The sequence below is a fragment of the Lingula anatina genome, chromosome 9 (assembly GCF_051362555.1).
Source record: "Lingula anatina isolate TDL-2025a chromosome 9, LinAna3.0, whole genome shotgun sequence".
Lineage (NCBI taxonomy): Eukaryota > Metazoa > Brachiopoda > Lingulata > Lingulida > Lingulidae > Lingula > Lingula anatina.
The window spans coordinates 9,658,133-9,680,113 of NC_141775.1; the positions used below are offsets into that span (position 1 = coordinate 9,658,133).

The following is a 21,981-nucleotide window of genomic DNA, read 5'->3' on the forward strand; positions in this document are numbered from 1 at the left end:
ATCAGATAAAAGCGAAACAGTTTTTAAGTACATATTTTATTGGCACAGACTCATGTTAATTAAACTTTGTAGACTGCTGGTATGTCTTCTGGCTATTTGCACTGAACAAGACAATGCACTTTGAAAGATAGTGTGATGTTTAATTCAGTTTGCAAAACTTCAATATGAAAATTTAGTTATGTTGTAAAATATTTATCGTTTCAGGCCCGTAGCCAGCAATTTAAAAAGGGGGGTTCTTTTTCTGAAAAAGTGGACCTTTTCCCATAAAAACTTCATGTACATAGATCAAATTTTACCCAGAGTGGACCTTTTCCCAACAAAAGGGGCGGTTCTTTCGAACCCCCCGGACCCCCCCTGGCTACGGGCCTGCGTTTACTCGTCAGAGTGTATGGACCCAAAAGACTACAGTTCTGTGTGGTGCTATATCATGGTACATTTGCGAAGGAGTTTTGCTATTCTATTTGACTGTATATGTAAATAAAAACAAGATAGAAAAAAATGTAAACCAGAATGTGAGACAATTTGTTTAAGCTAAACAAGTTATGGAGAAAGAAAGAAAGATGTGTGGCCAAATAAATATTTACTATTGATGACAATGTCAAATGTTTCTTGCAGGTGAAAGTTTTTGGAATTTAAAAAATAGATAAGGTTGATAGTTAAAACTAGGTAAATATGGTCTTGCATACTTGGAGACTATATACCCATCAAATAGAAAAATAGAACATTTCAACCTGGGAAAAAAACTTAGCAGTGAGCAAACATGTCAAAGTAAATTGTAAGAGCTTTAAATTTTCAAAAGAAAAGTGAAAAAAAAAAAAAATGCTCAGCCAATTTATACATTGCAGTAAAAAAACACAAGAAATGAAGATGTATAAGTATCAAAGGCTACAGCAGCATGTGCTGAAAAAATACGACCGTCCTCCAAGGGCCACTTAATTAAAAATGAGATTATTTTCTGAGAGCGGCCAATTGATGATATATTATGATTGAATGTGAATGGGGATCATATTATACTCCACACTGTACATGAACAAAGGAAAAGAGTGGGGCTGTAAAAAATGTCGAACTGTGTTTACAATTGTTTCCCCCCAAGCTACAATGAAGTTGTAAAATCAAGGGTCTATTGTGAGTTTTTTTCAAGGGGGTGGGAAGCTAGTATTTCAAGATATTGGTATGATGTTTTTTTACAAGACCTTGCCGACCTTGCCGTCCATATTGAATAGGGTGACGTGGGAAGAAGGGGTGGTGCAATAATCACAACTGTTTAAAGATGTCAGTTTGTTGATCTATCCAATATCTGTATCAAAGAAGAAAAATGGCTGTAAGAGAAGAAAAAGCCACCAAGAATCAAATTGTTACTGGAAAGAACTGCGATCTGGTCGCCCCGTGATCAGGAATAAACAAAATCCACACACCATGTGTTATAATGTGGGCCCCCTTCCCCTGACCTTTTGATATGAAAAAAGCATGATTTTTAAAAGAGCCATTAGTTTGTAATTTACCAAATTGCCTTGCCTTTGAACATGTATAAGGTGAAACTTTTTGCACGGGATTAGCACCTGGGGCTCTTGTATTTCCGAAATTTGTTCAAGGAGTCGGTTCTGTTAATTGGCAAATCTGAACCAACTTCTGAAGTGGATACAGCTGGGTTTTCATTAAGAGATTTCTTCGTTTGTTTGTAGATTTTTGCAAAGCTAAAGAGTTCTGTGTTTTACCCCACCCTCAATCTTTGACTATAAAAACTCAACAAGAAAGAGATTTCATCACTGTTATGTATATATGAAGACTAACACTGAACTGAAGACTAGTGTATTATAACCTTACACAGATGTTACATATGTGTGTCTTCTATGTTTCATGAGTTGCTTTGAAAACCAGGGCAAAACCTTCATGCAATATTTAGCCTTGTAAATACTGGTAATACTGCGACAGTCCGCTAGTGAACAGAAGCTCCAGATGACAATATGGCAGGTAATTAGCTTGAAAATTTCCAAGTAAGCGTGCCACAGCTGGATACATCTTCAAAAACTTAAACCAAAAAAATTCCTGCACTTAACGACGGGACACAGAAAATGCAGAAAAGCCCCAAAAGCTGTCCATTTTTTCTCAAATAGAATATTTCACACAGTTTCACTTACGATTTCAAGAGGCATACAGAAGTTTCAGGTGAAAAGTCAAGCAAAGTCGGACACCTTTTCAAAGCACAGTCATAATTAGCGAAGAGGAAAATCAGTTGGACCAGTGGGCTAAGTCAATGCCTCTAGGATTTTTCAGCGCTAAGGTTCCCTGTGATTCTGGATTTCAAGCTCGTTTAAGGGTTTGAGGCTAATTGGTTCAGATAGAACCGCAGCTATGTTGAAATGTTTTTTTCAAAATATAAGTATCGTTTCTCGTATTAACGTAAGTGAATGTTCCTGTCTGCGAACGAGAAAGATCAGAAGAGGAAATATTCTTTTCTTCTTTTTAGTTGTGGTTAAGCCATTTCTCATGTGAGTTTGATTCAAACAGAGCTGTCCTTCCTTCCTGAAATTGTTGCCAGATTGGAGTCTACTTTTTAGGGCTAAAAACAACTTTGTTTTGGCTAGGTGCAGAAGGAAGCCTTCGTAGTTCATTCAGTTTTAAGACAAGTGAACAATTTCTTCCTAATTGTTCTGCATCCACCCGAGGCATTCCTACATACCGTTACCTAATAGTTAGCAACATGACATGTGCGTAGGTTCCATAGCATTAATACTTTTGGATTGTCTTCGTAGCTGGAGTATTTTGGGTTGTAAATGTGCTTTACACTTGCAAGAAATTGGAATGATATGGAATACGACTGACCTGCTTTTAGAAAAATGAAAAACAATTGAAATGCTGAACATCATGTTTAGTTTTAGAAAAATCAGTGTAAGACAAATTTTTAACAGGAAAGGAAAGTTTACAAGATAAGTTTAATGTTTAATTGTTTTATTTGTTATATTACAACAATCAAACAAGATCCATTGAGTTTTTGGACTGATCAGTGATGTAAAACAATTTGATTCAAAGGAAACAATGATTAAAAAAATGTTTTCTAAAAAAACATATATTGACAGGCACATACACGCACGCTCAAACACACCCAATCATGCACCTATTGCCCAAGCATTCTCAGGCTGCCTGCTGGCTTGGTAAAGAGCTAAGTTCAGCAGTTACAACTGAACTGAAAATGCATCTTTATATGTCATTCATTTTCCACAGCACCACAGTAAAAATGGCCTACCATGGACTACTTCGTAGTCTTACTGGGCTCAGCTTGTTGTTGGCCTTTGAACATCTGTTGCGACTCGTTTACTGTAATTTTTAGTAATTTATGACGAGCACTGCTGCCCAATGCTGCTGACATAAAATACAAGTGGGATATTTGGTATTCATGTGCAACACTCCTCATTCCACCAGTGTTTTGTCTGTAAAAATGCATATTAGATAAAAGATACTTATCCGTTTTTCCTGAAATATGAATATATTTAAGAACGAATAACTTTTCACGCCTCTGTGCTAATTCCCCTCTAAGAGTATAGTGTGTTAGTTTTTGAGGAAAAAATGTGGTTTTGTGAGACTTTGATGATATTTGGTTATTTATTGTGCCCCCTTTGTTCTTAATATTTGTGTAGTTTCTCGGGTTTCAAAGGGAATGTGTTCTTAGGACCATTAATGTTTGTCACTCGTCATGGATATAGAGATATTAGTCTCTGTAATGTAAACAACAAAAGAGTTACATAAATTTTTCACTTTAGACATATGTCAGACATTTTCAGTAAAAAAGGTTACTACCGAAATAAAAGATATCTATTACTTTTGTGCTGAAAAGAGAAGTGTCTTTAGGTGTCTTTTTTCTTATCTGATTTAGTCTGTTAATAAAGAACAAAGTTTGATTCCACACTCAATTTCACTTGGTTATGCTCCATCAGCAGACAGAAATTTAAGGAGGGGAAAAATGTCCTCTTGATAAGTGTCTTTGTACCAGTTGATTCTTGTTTAAAATTGAGAAGAGGGAGGATTTGGAAGAATGAAGCTGTAACTTGCATTCAACCTATCTCCATATCATATTTAGTTTTTTGAATTGTTGTAAGACAATTTTTAAAAAGAAAGAAAAATGTTTACTCTGTTTATAGCAATGAAGGAAAATTGCACTTAACAAAATATAAAAAGTTTTTTTCATGTACCAAAATATTTTCTTATGGCAACAACCTAGTAAATTAAGGTTGAAATGGATGAGAATTCATAATATATAGATGTTCCAGCTTTCAGTTTGAGCTTGACATGGAAAAAGCACCACTGCATTGTGCTGTCCCCTATTGGCCACTTACAGAACTAACAGTGAGTCATGGCCACTTACTGCATTAGAGGCCCATGTTCAGTGACATAACTTGCTTTTCTCTCCATGCCGGGAGGCAGATACACTGCTGTTACACTTTGTGCCTCAATTCTCTACTATCCATTACAATTATCCAATCACAGAAAGAATCAGAGAAAAGTTTAATGGCAATTTATGACCCTTGAGCTGTTCAAAAAGTGTGTCACTTGTGAAGAAAAATGTTCCCAGCAGCTTGAACTGAAGGACAGTTACTGATTGTTTTTCATGAGGCTTACGTTTGAAGAACCTAAGAGTTATTTCAGAAATGAAAATAAGAATAGGTATTTATGCAGACCCATAGTCCATAATTATGATTAATCTTTTTGTTCTTGAAGCTTCCATAAAACCTGTCATTCTGATTGGCAAATCTGCTATTTGTATAATTCTTGTTTTTTTCCCCACATGCATTGAAATATATTATTTACATCGGATTATAATGATCTCTGTTAAACCTTAGGTCAGAACAAACGCAAAAAGTACATAAACTATGTTATAAATGGAGCTAAATACTGAGCTTAGTTAGAGGTCTTGGTAATGGGGCTTGAAATTCCACAAAGTCATGTCAGTTTTACTTGGTTTTGGGGTTGAGTGGTTGGCAGATTGCAGATTTTGAAATGGAGTAACTGTGGTACCAAGTGTAACGAGAAATAAATAACAAATGATGTTGAAATTAGCCCTAAAACTGTCACATTCTTTTCAAAGTGGCTTCTTGAGCAAAAGTTTCTTGTTGTTTAAACATGGTAGTGCTGTTTAAAAATTTGGAAAGATTTACTACTCAACCGACTTGATTTTGCCAAGCACTGGGGACTAACAGCAAATTTCCGTTTTAAATTTGGATACTTTGTCTGCCACAGAGACTTTTTTTGAAATTGTAACATGAATTTCCACTGTGCAAAGGAAAGAAATTTAATGGAAAGAGTCAGAAATTCTTAACTGGGCTGAGCTTGTTTGTATTTTTTTTGACTTTCTTGTTCTGTACAAATTATGCAGAGAATATGATATATAGCTACTAAAATTTAAACATCCCACTAACAAGGACTGTTAGATTTAAATATGTTAAAAAGTTTTAAAAAAAATGTTATTTGTCTCTCGCAATAATTTTTGGAATTTCAGCAGATAAATCGTTTCCTTATGGATAAATCAACAGTCTTGTGTTTTCAGACAAGAAATTATACAGCGCTGGATATTTTTAGATGCCTATTAAAAAGGCCTCATTCAAAATTTCCAATCATTCTGCAAGTTAAGCAGACGACCCAAGCCCCCATCAAAAATCATCGATACATGAACACTGTTTGCACACAGTACAGGTGCAAGGACCTATTGATTCCCATTCAGGCCCTATCAAAAACTAATCGACCATCATATTTTGGTTGGGAGGCCCGGTAGTAGCTTACACAAACACGAAACCAAATCAATCATTATTCGTTATTAGTTGAAACACCAATGAAACTCCAATGACTGTTGCCTTAGGTATGTTACGTATGTACGATACGAGTGCCCAGGAGAGAGCCCGTGCCCGTTTGTGCTGAGATAACAGTTGAAGGATCATATTAGTCCAGTGTCTTTGAGATAAAACATTAATGGAGGCTGATAAAAGCCTTTATTGACCCCTTTTGGTCATCTTATCTCGATCCCCAAGTCGGTCAACTTTAGAAGTTATAACTCTTAATAACTAACTATTGTCTGTTTTGTTCTTCGGTAGATTAATTTCTCCTTAAGACAAACACAAGATAGAGGCTCAGTGATAATTTTCCCAGCAACAAGGCTACTGGTTAGTATGTAAGACAATAAGAAAGCCATTAGGTAGCAAAATAGACGAATAATACCTGTACTCGGGGTCATTTAACAGAGTGAACCCTGGCCTTGCTTAGTGGACCATAATTTGTAAGAAGTAATAAAAATAACGGGATATTGATTGGCGTAGTTATAGCGTCCATTTCCCCTAGATTGTTTTTCTGTTACTCTGTTTTACTTTCTCAAGGTTTTATATCATTGATCTCTGTTTGTGCTCTATTTGGCTGCTTCTGGTTTTCTGTACTTGCACTTTACTTTTATCAAGATTTTGAGTCATCCTCCTATGCTGTTAGGTTGAGTCCTGTGTTTACTTTAAATTTAACTGGTTCTTAGGTTACCTATGTACATTTGCATTTTTGTTTGGAAATCTTTTTTTTCTCTCATATAGTTTTTTGATAATGTTGATCTCTTTCTTACGCTCTCTCTCTTTCTCTCTCTCTCTCTCTCTCTCTCTCTCTCTCTCTCTCAAAACACTAATGGGCCGGCAAAGATGCACACACATGAGTACAAATGAGTAAGACTGCTTAATGTGGCGAAACAGATATTGATCCGAAAAAAAAGTCCTTCTTCTCACAAAGTCTGTGATGCAATTTGGATCGTCTACAGTACTGCTTAAAAAGTGCTAAACTCAAGACAGCATTACCAGGAGCAGGCCAACATTCAAGTAGATTTACAAGAGGTTTTGTCTGTATGAGCCCGATGATAGAATTAAAGTTGGTGAATTAGATAAAGTTAATCTCTTTAGGGAATCATCCGTGTAATGTGCTTATGAAATCTACATCCATCTTCATTCCGAAGAGAAGATAAATGAGAGAATGATTTCGAAAATGGCAGGGATTTGCGACAACCAAAGCAGCTGCTTCATTAATTCATTAATTTCCAGCAGAAACAGTTGTAATTAAAAAAAGAAAAGAAAAGAATTAATCTTGGTTGGATGATAATATTGAATGGAAAATTGAGCTTCTTATCCACTGCGCCAATCCCTCGCCTTTTGTTTCTTTCCTTCCTCCTGTCTTTGCATGTAATATTGATAATCAAAGGTAAATTCAGCTTTAAAGACTTATTAGAAGTGATACAATTTATCAAAGATGGAATTAATTTCTGATAAATTCGTGACATTATTGTTATTGATGGGTCTAATTTAGTCGTGTTTGTTGATAAATAGACCTTTATTCAAAGCCCGACAGCTCTTAAGTAAGACCCTTAAAAAATTTCAACCCATTTTATTAGTATACTTACTACAAAATGTATGTTAGTAATGAAAATTTCATTTAAATTAATGTGAATGGAAAGGTGGGGGGGGGGGGGGGAGGCCTTAAATAGATGTTAATGCACAGCTTGCCCCTCCTCCAAGGCAAAAAGGGAGATGAAAGACCCACCCCTGTGGTGTAATGAGATAATTTACAGTGCCTTTGGTCCCTCTTCACCCCTCCCCACACACATGGCACCCCCTTAGGTAATATTACACATCTGATGAGACTTGATTAAGTATTGTTAAGGTCTGTGATAGACTTCATGATGTAATAGGCCTCACACCTTGAGAGTTTCTGGTCAGTTTTGGGGAGATTTTTCACCTGATAATGCAATACAAAAGGAACCTTTCTTCAGTTGTGCAGTTTGTGAAAGGGAATCGAGGTTTAGGTTGAAGTTAAACTAGTTGGGCAGATGGCAATTTGGGAAGAGAAATTTGAAGTTGATAATAGAATACAGTGAAAAATTTTGCCCTTTTGTTCATTTTGTGAAAGACAGTTACAGATAATGGCTGACTGTTATGTGGTCTTTGTATAGAATTTGCCAACAAAAGTTCTTATATAATGACTTTCATTAAAGCTACAGAGTTAATTTCCATATGTTCCATTTTGAAAGAGAAGTGAAGACAATGTCAGTTTATGGAAGAATTTTTGGTTGAAAAAATGCCAACTAATTCTGCAAAGCTCAGTTTTGCCTAAGATTAATTTATTTCTGGAATTCCTCATTTTTGGGGAGGTCAAACTGATTTTAGAGTTCATCTTTTTTCCAAAGGTTAGTCTTGAAATCGCACAAGAATAACTATTATCTGTGATTTGTACAGACATCTAATTTGGAATGGAAAGTTCAGAATTAATGACCTGATTCTTATGCAATCCGTCTCGTCATTTTAGCAAGAGCAGGTAATGAAGTTTTGTTGAAATAAATGTAGCAAACGGTTACGCTGACTGCTTGTTTTGACTGAGTTTTATCTTGGCTCCAGACGGTCAAGTAAAAAGGGGCATTTTCTGTTCAGGAATTTTTATTTTCTTTGACGTGAGAACCATTACTGCTACAACCCCTTTTGATAGGAAATATGGTTGTTTAGAAATTCTGCTTCAGTAATGTTCACACAAGCTGTTTACTGTAGCAGTTTAGATAGAGAAAAAAAAGGAGAAAATAAAAAAGTGAAAGAAAAATGAAATATCTAGGGCCTTCCTCACAAGAAAATGATCTGGCAATAAAGGGTTATCAATGATCATAATAAAATAATGGATAATGAATAATGTCTTTCATGGTTTGAAAGACCTGGGCAATCTTGTCATCAAAATGGTGGATTTCGCACCTCCCCTTTCCCTCTCCCTTTTAATGTTTTTTGAGAGCAAAACAAATAACATTTCTAAACGTGATGAACCGTGCATTCGTTTCCCTTCCCAACAGCACACTTCAAGACCAAAATCAGTGCCCGGGACACTCTTTGAGTAGTGTATAAAGTTCCCTCAATAAGTAACTTTTGATTGATTTTGATGCCAGACTATAAATTGTTTCTGCTTGCCTATAGTCCGTGTAGCACCCCGAACTGACCTTACTGTGTAAAGATCAGTCGTTGGATTCCCCGAGCTGTGTACCCCAGACTAACAGAGCGAATTAAGGCGAGACGCATTTGTATTGTTTGTGAATCGATGTGATCTAAAACATGAACCATTTCTGGAACAACATTGAATTGATTTAATTAATATAGACAATATGTTTATGTATGGCTTATATTTTTTTCCAAATGAAATTTTCACTTTGCTTATTAGGTTATTATTAAAGATAATTTATCTTGTGATGAAAATTAACAAATTAATGCTTGGTTTTACTTTCTATTACCAAAAAAAAAAAAAAAGTTCTCTTATGTAAGCAGACCATATCACAGTGGCCCTAGCAATAAAATAACATGTAAATGTAGCAAATCAATAAATACATGATGATTCTCATAATTATTATTTGGCTTCTTGATTTCAAGGTAATGTAGGTAATTCAGATGTGAATGTGCCCAGTGTTTAAAGCTCGGTCTCCAGTTTCCCTGGGCTGTGTGCCCCAGACTAATAAAGCATCTATTTGCCTAGTACTTAAAGTAGGGAAAGACTATCCTGTTTCAACACACGGAGGTTGTATCTTATATTTCGGTGTCGGGAAGGGGGCCTGCCACTAAAGAGGTGTATATTTGGAGGTGGGGATGGGGGGGGGGGGGGGGGGGGGGGGGAGGAGGGGGGTGAAGGGAGTCGGTTTAAAAAAGAAAAGCAGATTTATCAGTTAAAAACTTAAATTGTGTCAGTGGAAGATGGAGTGTTGAAGGGAAAAGAAAAGGAATGTTGTTTGTTTTAGCACTCTGAAGTTGTGTTGTTAGTTTAAGCTGTTTATGCAAGTGCTTAGAAAAAATTAAAGGTAAATATTGAGCCCAAAGAGGGTACTGGAGTATCATGAAGTTGAGTTATTGGTAGAATGGAAGAATATTTCTATTTATTGATTTATTTTTAGCAAGGGTATTTGATTAGCTTACTTGTTTTCCATGTAAAGTGACTGGATCTGTTACACATGGAACTTGGACTCGGTTTGGAACAAGTTTAATGCATTCCAAAAACACCTCAATTAGGTACAAAAGAATGAGTAAGCCATGTTGGGTGGTCACGGTAATTAAAACACCAGCCCCTTTAATTAGGCTCATTTAAAGCAGGTAGACATTGCAACACATGCTTTGATGATTACATGTTGTAATTAACACTTTGTGCTTGATTAAATGAAGGGCAACAAATAGATGGAGGAGAGGAAGTGTGCATAATTTCCGCCGAGTTCTTTTTGGAAATCATTTCTAGTTCTGGTGTGGTTATACCTGCCTTAAGGGACCCTTTAACGCGCCCCCCCCCTCTTCTTCCCACCTGTTTCCTCTTCTATTAAAAAGCCAAAAACCCTGAGGGGGAAAAATAGATGACAGACACACTGACTTTGTGCAATAAAACCACATTTCATTGTTGGTGCACGCTACCATTGTCAAAATGCTGTTTAGTTTGTTGAACAAGGGAAACCAAATTCCATTCCAAACCACAAAAAGATGGGATGCAAACATCCTAATGAAGTTGGTATAATGATCCAGAAACTTTGGCACACATAAGGGTCATTGAATAAGGTGTTTGTAAGCATTTGTAAACAAGTGTACCAAATGTGTATATTGAGTGATAGAGTTCAGTTAATATTTGTACCACCAGCGTAGGCGCTGGCGGTACACATGGTTTTAGTCCCGACCCGCATGTTCCGCCGGCTCCTGCGGCTCCGCCGGCTCCTGCGGCTCCGCCGGCTCCTCTGGCTCCGCCGCCATCTCACCGTTACCGCTTCTCCTCCTAGACGGTAAGGGCCTCAATACCCATCTCTTGGATTTAGGCCACCTATAATCTCAACTCGTTCCACGTAAAATTTGGGCTTTGTCGGTGCTGGGGTCTAGGTGTGGCACTCATTGCAATGCACCCTTGTCCAAAAATGGCAAAATTAAATGCTAATTATCTACCCTACGGAAGGAATTATGGGAAAAATTTCTACAGACGGCTATCCAAAAGTCATGTGTGGAGATTTCAAATATGCCCTTGGATTTGACCTTTGACCTTTATTTCAAGGTCAAACGAGCCAAAATTTTCAAAAAAACGAAATTTTTTTCAAAAAAAAAATTAATTGCGCTGATATTCAGAAACTACACAGACCTAACCTATAATATTATTGGAAGGTGCTACCCTTCAGGTCATCTTTCATCTCTGTGAATTTGGGGTCAACTGGTGCATTTTCCCGGGAGTAGCGGCCATAATATAACGAAACTGAAAACTGTCTCTAATTTGGGAACCGTTAATGCTAGAGACCCATTCTTTTTTGCATTTTGTAGAGCATGTAAAGCCCAACACTGGAGGTGGTCTCAGTTTTTTTGTATTCCATATGGTTTTCGAGTTATGCTGTATCAAAAAGTACATATTGGTGGTGAAAGCAAAATGTACAGTACGGTAATGGATAATAAATTTTGAACTCTGGAAAAATAAAACATAAGGCTTGGCAAAGCAGACAACTTGTGGTTAAAAATGACATTATTTCATCAAATTTGAACTTCTGGAACTTCAGAGCACCTCCCATTTCAAGAATTTTGACCAAAATGACCTTTTCTTAATTTTAATTAATTTTTTCTGTAGGAAATTTATGGTAACTCCAAAATTATAACATTTAGTCCCTTATATCTCCAAAACTGGCAGAGATAGGTCCATAATTACTATTGAAGTTGAATGGGAAGTCATATACTGGCGATCTAAATGTGACCTTGAAATTGACCTTTGACCTACTTTTCACCATGAATTGAACTTTGCAAATTTTGCTTCCCTTTTATCTCCAAAACTGGCAGAGATATGTCCATAGTTATTATTGAACTTGAATAGGAAGTCATATACTGGCAATCTTACTGTGAGCTTGAAATTAACCTTTGACCTACTTTTTATCATGTATTGAACTTTGCAAATTTTGGTTCCCTTTTATTTCCAAAACTGGCAGAGATAGGTCCATAGTTACTATTGAACTTGCATAGGAAGTCATATACTGGCAATCTTACTGTGACCTTGAAATTGACCTTTGACCTACTTATAATCATGAACTGAACTCTGCTTATTTCTTTCTCTTTTAACTCCAAACCTGGCAGAGATAGGTCCATAGTTACTATTGAAGTTGAATAGGAAGTCATATACTGGCAATCTTACTGTGACCTTGAAATTGACCTTTGACCTACTTTTCACCATGAACTAAACTTTGCAAATTTTGCTTCCCTTTTATCTCCAAAACTGGCAGAGATAGGTCCATAGTTACTATTGAACTTGAATGGGAAGTCATATACTGGCAATCTTACTGAGACCTTGAAATTAACCTTTGACCTACTTATAATCATGAACTGAACTCTGCTTATTTCTTTCTCTTTTAACTCCAAACCTGGCAGAGATAGGTCCATAGTTACTATTGAACTTGAATGGGAAGTCATATACTGGCAATCTTACTGAGACCTTGAAATTAACCTTTGACCTACTTATAATCATGAACTGAACTCTGCTTATTTCTTTCTCTTATAACTCCAAACCTGGCAGAGATAGGTCCATAGTTACTATTGAAGTTGAATAGGAAGTCATATACTGGCAATCTTACTGTGACCTTGAAATTGACCTTTGACCTACCTTACGATGAACTAAACTTTGATTGTACCATTTTTAGTTATATATATTTTTTGCATATTTTGCAAATTCTTGTTGATTGCATTTTTACAGCTTGTCAAGCACAAGACTGGTGGCTGTGTCCCTTATTTTGTGTATGTGGGGGTCTATACGAATGCGCTTACTCCAGCTGGTGGTACAATATTCGGAGGCGGTATCGCCTCTCTGATCCTCTAGTTCAAGATGGAGAGAATAATGTATTACAGGGGCGAACGAGGTCAAGATGGATATTTTTTAAAAACATCCTTTAAATACAAGTTTGAATTGATTAAGGGTTTTCTTTTGATGTTTATTAGAACCATGAAGGATCTATTAATGAATCATACCAAGAGAGTGCCTCTCTGGCTGGCAAAATTAGAAAGAAAAACTAGGAGATTATTTCACACACCCATTTTTAAATTGAGTCATTTCAATTAACTAAATTTCCTTTGAATGTTGGCATGAAGAGGGCAATGTATTGGTTCAAAGTGATATTATTTATTGAAAACACGAAATTGAAATATATATATTCAGTATCATTTTTTTAATGGTGTGATTCATTACTACATCTATCATTTATAAGCATCCATGCAAAATCTTGCATTTGGATTTTTAAAAAGATTTGGGTATTGTTGATGAAGTAAAAAACATGCCCAATACACTTGATAATTTCCAACAATTCTTGTCTCTTTTCATTATTTCACTGACCTCAAGTTTCACCATCATGTACGATGAAAAAGACCAAACAAAGAGAAAAGCTCCCCTTGGTAATTTTTATGTACAGACACAGATGTGTCTGTACATATTGCCATCACCTGCGTCTGTCGTCGCCGTCGCCGTTCATGTCGCCGTTCATGTCGCCGTCGATGTCGCCGTCGCCGTCGCCGTCGCCGTGCACTTTCAGCGTTAACACCATAAGTGGAAGACAGTTTTACTTTTTGGCTTTATATTTACAGAGCTGATGAATATTCATAAAACGCAGGTCAAGTTCGAAAATCAGCATGATCGGGCCATTATTGTAGAATTTATGCTGTTTTTTCACTTTTCAGCATATATGCAACACTGTTAACACATTTCAAAGAAAACCGATAGGCCTGTTGTCATGAAACTCACAGGAGTAATCAATCTTACTAAAACGCAGGTCAAGTTCGAAAATCGGCATGATCGGGCCACCATTTTAGTAGTTATGCTGTTTTTTCACTTTTCAGCATATATGCAACACTGTTAACACATTTCAAAGAAAACTGATAAGCCTGTTGTCATGAAACTCACAGGAGTAATCAATCTTACTAAAACGCAGGTCAAGTTCGAAAATCGGCATGATCGGGCCACCATTTTAGTAGTTATGCTGTTTTTTCACTTTTCAGCATATATGCAACACTGTTAACACATTTCAAAGAAAACTGATAGGCCTGTTGTCATGAAACTCACAGGAGTAATCAATCTTACTAAAACGCAGGTCAAGTTCGAAAATCAGCATAATCGGGCCATTATTTTATAAGTTATGCTGTTTTTTCACATTTCTTCTTGATTCAATTCTTAGGCATGTTAACAGTCTCATTATTTAATTAATAAGATACGTTTAAGTGTTTGATTGACATTTCCTGCATCTTTACAACATTGTTAGTTGATTATGTAAAAATGATGGTAAACTTGGTATCATGTATTGTGTAATAAAGTGTCAAAAATGGAAATAAACTCATATTATTGCAGTTTGTAAGATTCAATCATTCATTATGTTCAGAAACTCAGAATGGAGGAAATTGGACATTTGACACTGTTCTATTGATATTTTTCACATCTCATCAACTTTCTTAGTTGAACATATAAAAATGGCAGTAAACTGTTAATTTTGTTTTATGTTAAAAAAGTGTTAAAAATGGAAATAAACGCATTTCATAACAGTACTGTCTTGTTTCACATTTCCTCAGATTCAATTCTTAGGCATGTTAACAGTCTCATCATTTAACTAATAAGATACGTAAAAGTCTTTGTTTAACATTTCCTGCATCTTTACAACATTGTTAGTTGATTATGTAAAAATGATGGTACGCTTGTTATCATGTATTGTATAATAGAGTTTCAAAAATGGAAATAAACTCTTATCATTGCAGTTTGTCAGATTCATTCATTCATTCACTATGTTCAGAAACTCAGAATGGAGGAAATTGGACATTAAACACTGTTCTATTGATATTTTTCTCATCTCATCAATTTTCTTAGTTGATCATATAAAAATGGCAGTAAAGTGTTAATTTTGTTATATGTTAAAAAATTGTTAAAAATGGAAAAAAATGCATTTCAGGACAGTACTGTCTTGTCTACATTTTGGCATTTTCAAGTTGTGACTTTGAAGTTCCATGGGCCTGAAGACCTTTGCTAGTCACATTTTCTGAATATCCATGATACTAATATTTTATTATTAAAAATTGATGGTTATTATCCTGTTAAACATTATGTAATATTGCATCAAAATTTGAAGAAACCCCTATTTTGGACACTGCTCCCTTAATGACCATTTAAAGAAAACTATGTCACTTACTGTTCTCAAACTTACAGGAAAGAAACATGGGACTAAAATACAGTTTCATTAGGCAGTGCAGTCTATTTGGTAAATTTTTCTGGCAGTTAATCAGTTTTTTGTGAAAATTTAATTTTTCACATATTGGCAATTTCAAGGTGTGACTTAGAACCACCTTGGGCTTGAAGACCCATGCTAGTCACATTTTCTGAAAATCCACGATACGTATATTTTATTATTAAAAACTGATGTTCTTTATGCTGTTAAGCATTATGAAATATTGCATCAAAATAGAAGAAAACACAATATTGGGTATTGCTACCATGATGACCATCATGGGAAAACCATATTACTTATGATTGTCAAACTTTTAAAAAAGAAACACAGGACTAAAATGCAGCTCGAGTTGGAAAAGCAGTCTAATTGACTTTTTTTTTGGAAGTTTTACATTTTCAAAGTGTGAACTTGAACTCCCATGGGCCTGAAGCCTTATGCTTGTTACACATTTTACTTACATTGGTATTACCTGTTGAGCATAATTAAAATTTGATGTTGAATTTTCAGTTTAACATAATGTACTTTTACATCAGAATTGACAGTAGCCTATTTTGTTATTTCCTGCTTTTTGTCTGTACATTTGACAGCTTTGCTGCCTTGTTTTTTCATTGATTTGGGCCAGCTTTAAGTGGATTAGGGCAACCCATGTGCCCTATATTGTGTTTGGTTAAAAAGTTTGGGATTTCAACCTAGCAGAGGTTGGGGCTATGGAGCAAGTTAGGAAATAGCACACAATTCCTCGACTTAATTTGGGACATATTGGAAATAAAAACATTGGCGGATAATTTTGTAAATGTTATCGGTTGCCCTTAGCAGTACTCTGAGTCAGTATGGCAAGGAAATCGAGGCAGGCTTCCAAACGGATCCTCATCGGGATAAACTAACTAGGATGTCATGTCTCCTGTTCAGTGCTTTAACAAAATCTACACCAAAATGCACACAATTCTTTCTTCTAGAAATAAATGTGGTCGATCTTTCCATGCCAAACGTAGTGAGCATTTTAAAAAATGCATATAGGACAGATTCCATATTTAAGCTCTTTTCTGTGTAGAAACATTCAAAGGTGTAGTCCTATTTCATGACATTTTTTTTTTTTTTTGCTCTTTGCCCCCCATCTTACTACTTTCCTTTCCTTTATCCTAACACAGGCACACATGCATATATACCATATACCCACACATGCACACGTCCATCCCCCCCCCCCCCCCCCCCCCCCCACACACACACACACACACACACACACACTTCCATGTCTATTTGTACATAGAGTATTGAACAGATACGCTGACTGGCGCGGTGTGTATCATCTTTATGTTATGGCAGCAGTAACACACACCAGGCACGGATTAGCAAATATTAACTGTTTACCTAGAGAGTAGCATCATGTCATTGGGTTAGCCTAAAGAAAATAAGGGCACATTGTGTTTGTTATTGAAGTCTCTTCTCTGTCTGATCACTACATGCTTGGGATGTTTATGAAATGGTTTGATATCTGTTGGGTGATGTTGCCATTAGATATTGTGTAGATTGTGGCGTTTGCTGGTTGTTTTTCTGATAAGATTAAGAAAATGAAAATATGGTAATTCAACTTGTGTGCCTTTGTGTATTTAATAGCCTTTAAAGAGAAATATCTTTGTATTGCTTTGAACCCCTTACCTTACATAAAAATGACATCAGTATCATTTTATTTTTTTTCAAGGAAACATGTTGAAAAAAAAAAAAAGAGCTTACATGTTTATTCCGCACTCTTTGTCCCCATGTATTACCACTAAATATCATCATTCGGAAAAAAAATCTTTCAAACTCTCAAACCCCCACCCCCCACACACGCATACGTCTTAAACACATTCAAACAGGTAACAGTACCACTCCCTTTACTGATCCAGCCAGAGAGACAGATGGTTCTATTGTATCACATTAAGTCTATTTAACTGACCCCCAGGGTTAATCAGAGGGCTCCTTGTTGTCCACAGGTATTCAGGCCAACCCCTGTATTGTTCTCCATATTTAAAGTCTACCCGGGGTAGACACGCCATTGCAAGTACATTGAAACTCCAACTGCATTAGATCATAATGGCTTCTTCCTGGTAGTTCGGTATTACTTATACGGTGCTAAGTATCCTGTAGATAAATGGATTAGCCTTGAAATATAATACGATATCGAAATGCTGCATCAAATATATGGCTGTGTTGCTAGGTCTTGATCATTTAGAAAATGTGCAATCTTGCTATCAAACCAAGGAAAAATGTGGAATTGTGGGAGAATATGGATTTTGGCAATGGCAATGAAACTATATGTATTCTGATAGCATATTAGATTAGTGTTAAGCAAACTATCTGATATGGGTTACTCTAAGCTAGGATTGCCTAGTATCTGATCAAATCAAAGAAAAGACCCTGAAATTAATATGGTATTAAATGTGATGTCGCCTCTGACTGTGTGAATTGTGGGGTGGGGGTATATCCCCAATAACAATAGAAACATTTGAAATCCTTTAGCATAACACTCCAGACCATTTCTGCCACTGGAAAGTGCCCAGATAAATATTGAAATGTAATATTACCAAATCTTGCACTTTGGTTGTTGAGTCTTAAGGAAGGAAATATTGGCATTGGATTAAAGATATAAAGTTGTTATGAAAGGTCTCCTTGCTATTGTGCACTCATTTAACTTCCAATGCACAATTTTTTTTTTTTTTTTGGGGGGGGGGGGGCACTGTTTTATGTAGTTAAAAGTTATTTGTTGGGAAGAATGAGGGGTTGGGGTGTAACTGAAGGGGGGGGGGGGAGAGCAGTTATGGTGGTCACCCCGGGGTCAGTGTTGAAAACTAAACGCAAAGAAATAATACAGAAGTTGGCTCTAGTTACAATAAAATCCACTCCATCAACTGGTCTTCTGTGTTCTTTTTGTTGATCTGAATTGTTTCGATGAAAAATATGGGAGGCTTATTTGTCGCCTCAGATGGGGTAATACACTTTAGCTTTCAGACATGGCATTGTGTTGGACCCAACCTTTGCATTTACACTTTATAATGATGTTTGGCAACTACTAATGTAAGCAAGGGCTTATTAGGTAACTTGTGCCCCTTTATCAAATAGTGGAAGAGTCCATGAATAGAAAATGGAGTCTTTGCCCAGCCAGGGCAATTAAATCTACCATTCATTGACTGTAAGCCATGTTGCACCCAATGAAAACACAGCCTTAAAGTTGCACTATTTGTGAATTAGGTTTGAATAACAATAGAAGCCACATCACATCATGGATTTATTGAGTTTAGAGTTTAAGATAACCTTTCAATCAAGAGCTGGACAAGCCTTTCTCTCTATTCTCTTAAAGATTAAAATCTTTTCCTTTCTCCTCCCCCCATTTGGAGCTTTAGCCAATCAAACGACTGCATTGTCTCCATGCTTGACTTCCCAGCCTCCACTTGGGGAGAGTTGAGTCCAGCATAAAGTTTATTATTAGGGTTAGAGCTACTTGAGCAAGCGCAAGTAAGGGAGCTGGAGAAATATAAGTTACTGGAGTTTTTGGAGACTTTTCACAATCAAAATGCATCTGAAGTAGACTTACCTTTACTATAACAAGGAGGATACATTTGTTGGATTATATTTGTGAATGTTTGCTGGAGCCTTCAGGATGAAAATGTGGAGTTTGGAGGTGTTTTTGGCTGTGTTAGTGACTCTTAGTCTAAGACAGTATTACTCAGTGGAGGCTATTGATTTCGGTAGGTTTAAATACTCAGATGATGCTGTTTTTCTACCTGGGGAGCATAAAACAGCCTGGAGGTATAGAAAACTACTTGCTATGTCAATCAGTTTCATTAATGAATAGGAAGCTGTTATGAGATAGCATTGTCGGGGAGTCCAATACAAAACTTGATTAATGATGAAATTAATGCAATCCGCAAAACAAAAGGTGATAGACCAGGTGAAAGGGAATTGTGAATTATGAAAGTCCCAATGGATTTCTGACAAACTAGGATGCAATTTGAATTGTTAGAGTAACGGGGAGGTCTATTTTGGTTTGGTTAATTGGTAAAATGAATTGATAATTAGAATCGTGTAATAGATAGTTAATCGGTTTAAAGCTAAATGTGATTAAAAAAGAATAGAATGAGAAGGAGGAGAGAGAAGGCGTGAATGCGTTGAATATATTGTGTGTGTGAGTTTGAGTGGCTTGGATCCATACCTGGATTATTGGTTGCACTGTACAATTTCTGCTCTTGCATGTTATTGTCAATATTTGGATAAAATGTTTGAGTAGCCATTTTGCATAAGGATCACGGAACACTGTGAAAAAAAAAAAAAAGGGATACAAAAATGGCACATTAGAGGTCCTTGTTTATTCTTCAGCATCCTTTTTCTGTTGTATAAAGATAGCATGCTATTAAATGGTTATGCTTCTTGAAGTTTTATAGTAAGGTTAATCAAAAGCAGGGGCCAAATATGAAAAATCATATTCTGAAATTTCTGGTATCAAGCTGAAAAAAGGCATACCCTTCCAAATAAATTGTAAATAAAATCACAAGGAATCATATATATGCTTCAAATATTTGAAATCATCATCCAAATTATTTCTTTACAAGACTTTAAATATATGGTTTATCTATTTCCAGTGGTCTTGTTAGACACAACCATAGTGGATGGAGCTCTAAATTACAAGACACATCGAGGAGGAGTTAGCGGTTACGGGGTGAGTACTATTACCATTATAGCCACCGTGATTGATCCTTGATATGACGTCGAGTCAAATATTTCTCCTGCCCTTAAAAAAAAGCCCAGGTTCTTAGTTCATGCCACAGGACAATGTGTTTCAAAATCACATGGTACCAGCCCACTGTTACCTTAATATATGTTGCCCCACTTTTCTGTAGATTTTCCACAGGCCTGACTTTTGATAAACTACTTTTATTTTTCCTTTGGCATTTGTTAACCTCAATTTTTAGCCAATAAATAAAAACCCATAATCTTCAATATTGTCACTGATTTAGAAATGTATGACTTTGTTGGGCATTACATAACGGCTTAGATAATAGATCCTTTTCTTGAGCTCTAATCTCAATGAAATATTTCCAACCCAGATTTTGCAAAAGGAATATCCTAGCTACCCAACATCTCATTCAGCCCCAATTTCATGACGAATTCACAAAATTCAGATTCCCCCATTGAAAAGGGTCATCATGTCTGACGGGGCAGCCATTTTTCTTGTACCTAGTCCCCATTATACCAAAGTCTAATTATGTGTGATTGCTTAGCTGGAGGATAGAGCATACAAATGGTTGTAAGGTAAATCTGGCGTCATTTGGATCTGGCTGGAAGAAAATGAAGGCAATTTTACTGAAATTAGCTTGTGGATTGTACTACGAAGCGTAAAGGCGAAGATTTTCTTCGTGACAATTTCATAGTTTTCTCCCCCCTGGATATGTGTGTGACTTGAGGCGTGTGCTCCTGATGATGACGACGGTCCTCCTATTATTCTTGACATTGTTTTTCTTGTTTTGACAAGCCATCCTATAAATATGACAGACGGTGACATATCTGTCTTCGTCCAAAAATTCATGTATCTCACAGGGCTGTCAAAATGTAGCAAATATTTTTTGTCTGTCTGCATTCCATGGTCTCCACATTTTGCTGCGGGAGATGTTCTGAACTTGGTTTTATAATTGCAAGAGAAGGAATAAGAAAAAGTGAAAGAATGCAAGCTGTCTTGGATTGGAGAACAATGGCTTGATGATAAATTCTTTCAAATAATTCAAATTTATTTATATTTCAAGAAGAACAAAAAATGCAATAAATTTTATTGAATTCATTTTTAAATCACTTACAAATTAATGGAAGATAAAGTAGTTTTCAAAACAAGAAGTTATTATTACAACTATTTGCCTTCCTCTTAACCAAATCATAAAAAATGTACTAGTACTGAATTTATCTGTCATGAGCCCCAAATAATGAACAGCATCTCTAACAGCTGCAAGTGAAAAGAGACAAGATATAATAAAGAGCCTGGCAGAAGTAGAGAGGCCTCTCTCTCTCTGTCCATACTCTTGGACAAAGGACCAAGCCTCCATCATTTACACGTCCATCTTAAGTGCCTCAATGAAGAAATTAATATACAGTATTCTGTCATATAGATGGATGCTTTCTCAGTAAGACCAATATAGCCGAATATCTCTGCATCAACGGTTCATATGGAAAAGTACTGGACTATTCCATCTTACAATGTATTCTGCCTTACAATAATTTTTGAGAACCTGGATGTCGGTAAAGGAATGTAAGGCCCTTTAAACTCATATAGATATATACGTTTATTCAGCCATATATGACAAACCCCCTCACTGACGTAGAAGAAAAACATGACCATTCAGTCATATATGTAGCATTCAGTTCTACGCCGATGAATTGTGTTTCGTGTAAAGGACTTGTTGGCAGTGAATGCCTTGACCTCTCTCTGTCTGAAAGGTAGTTCTAGTAATAAGAATCAAATTAAAAGAAGAGGGGTGTTGGTGCAAGTTGAGTAGAGGTCATATCGCATAGACAGGTGAACAGGGAGAGTTCTTATACTTCCATATTATTGTTATTATTATTGTAAAGGGGAACAAAAATCTAATACTGGGCTTAGGAAGAAATCATGTAGTGACTGGATGATTTACTGTAAGAATCAGAAAACGTACTCTTTCTTTTGTATGAAATTTTCTTCTGTATTTTTATTTATAATTTTTTTTTTTTTGGGGGGGGGGAGCGTCGTAATATAGTGTCAACAT

The 21,981-nt window shown here is 36.2% G+C and overlaps 1 protein-coding gene across 4 annotated transcripts in view; it reads left to right on the forward strand.

Moving 5' to 3' along the window:
* The window catches only part of LOC106159654 (ephrin type-B receptor 1-B), a 106,843-nt gene that overhangs the window by 25,305 nt on the left and 59,557 nt on the right, over positions 1–21,981 (forward strand). For 3 of the 4 annotated variants that reach the window (XM_013535981.2, XM_013535982.2, XM_013535985.2), the window contains exon 2: positions 19,837–19,913. In XM_013535981.2, coding sequence (XP_013391435.2) covers positions 19,837–19,913 — 77 coding nt within the window. Of the gene's footprint in view, positions 1–18,670; positions 18,946–19,836; positions 19,914–21,981 lie in introns of those variants that run through there. The other variant, XM_013535983.2, reaches the window with a different exon arrangement.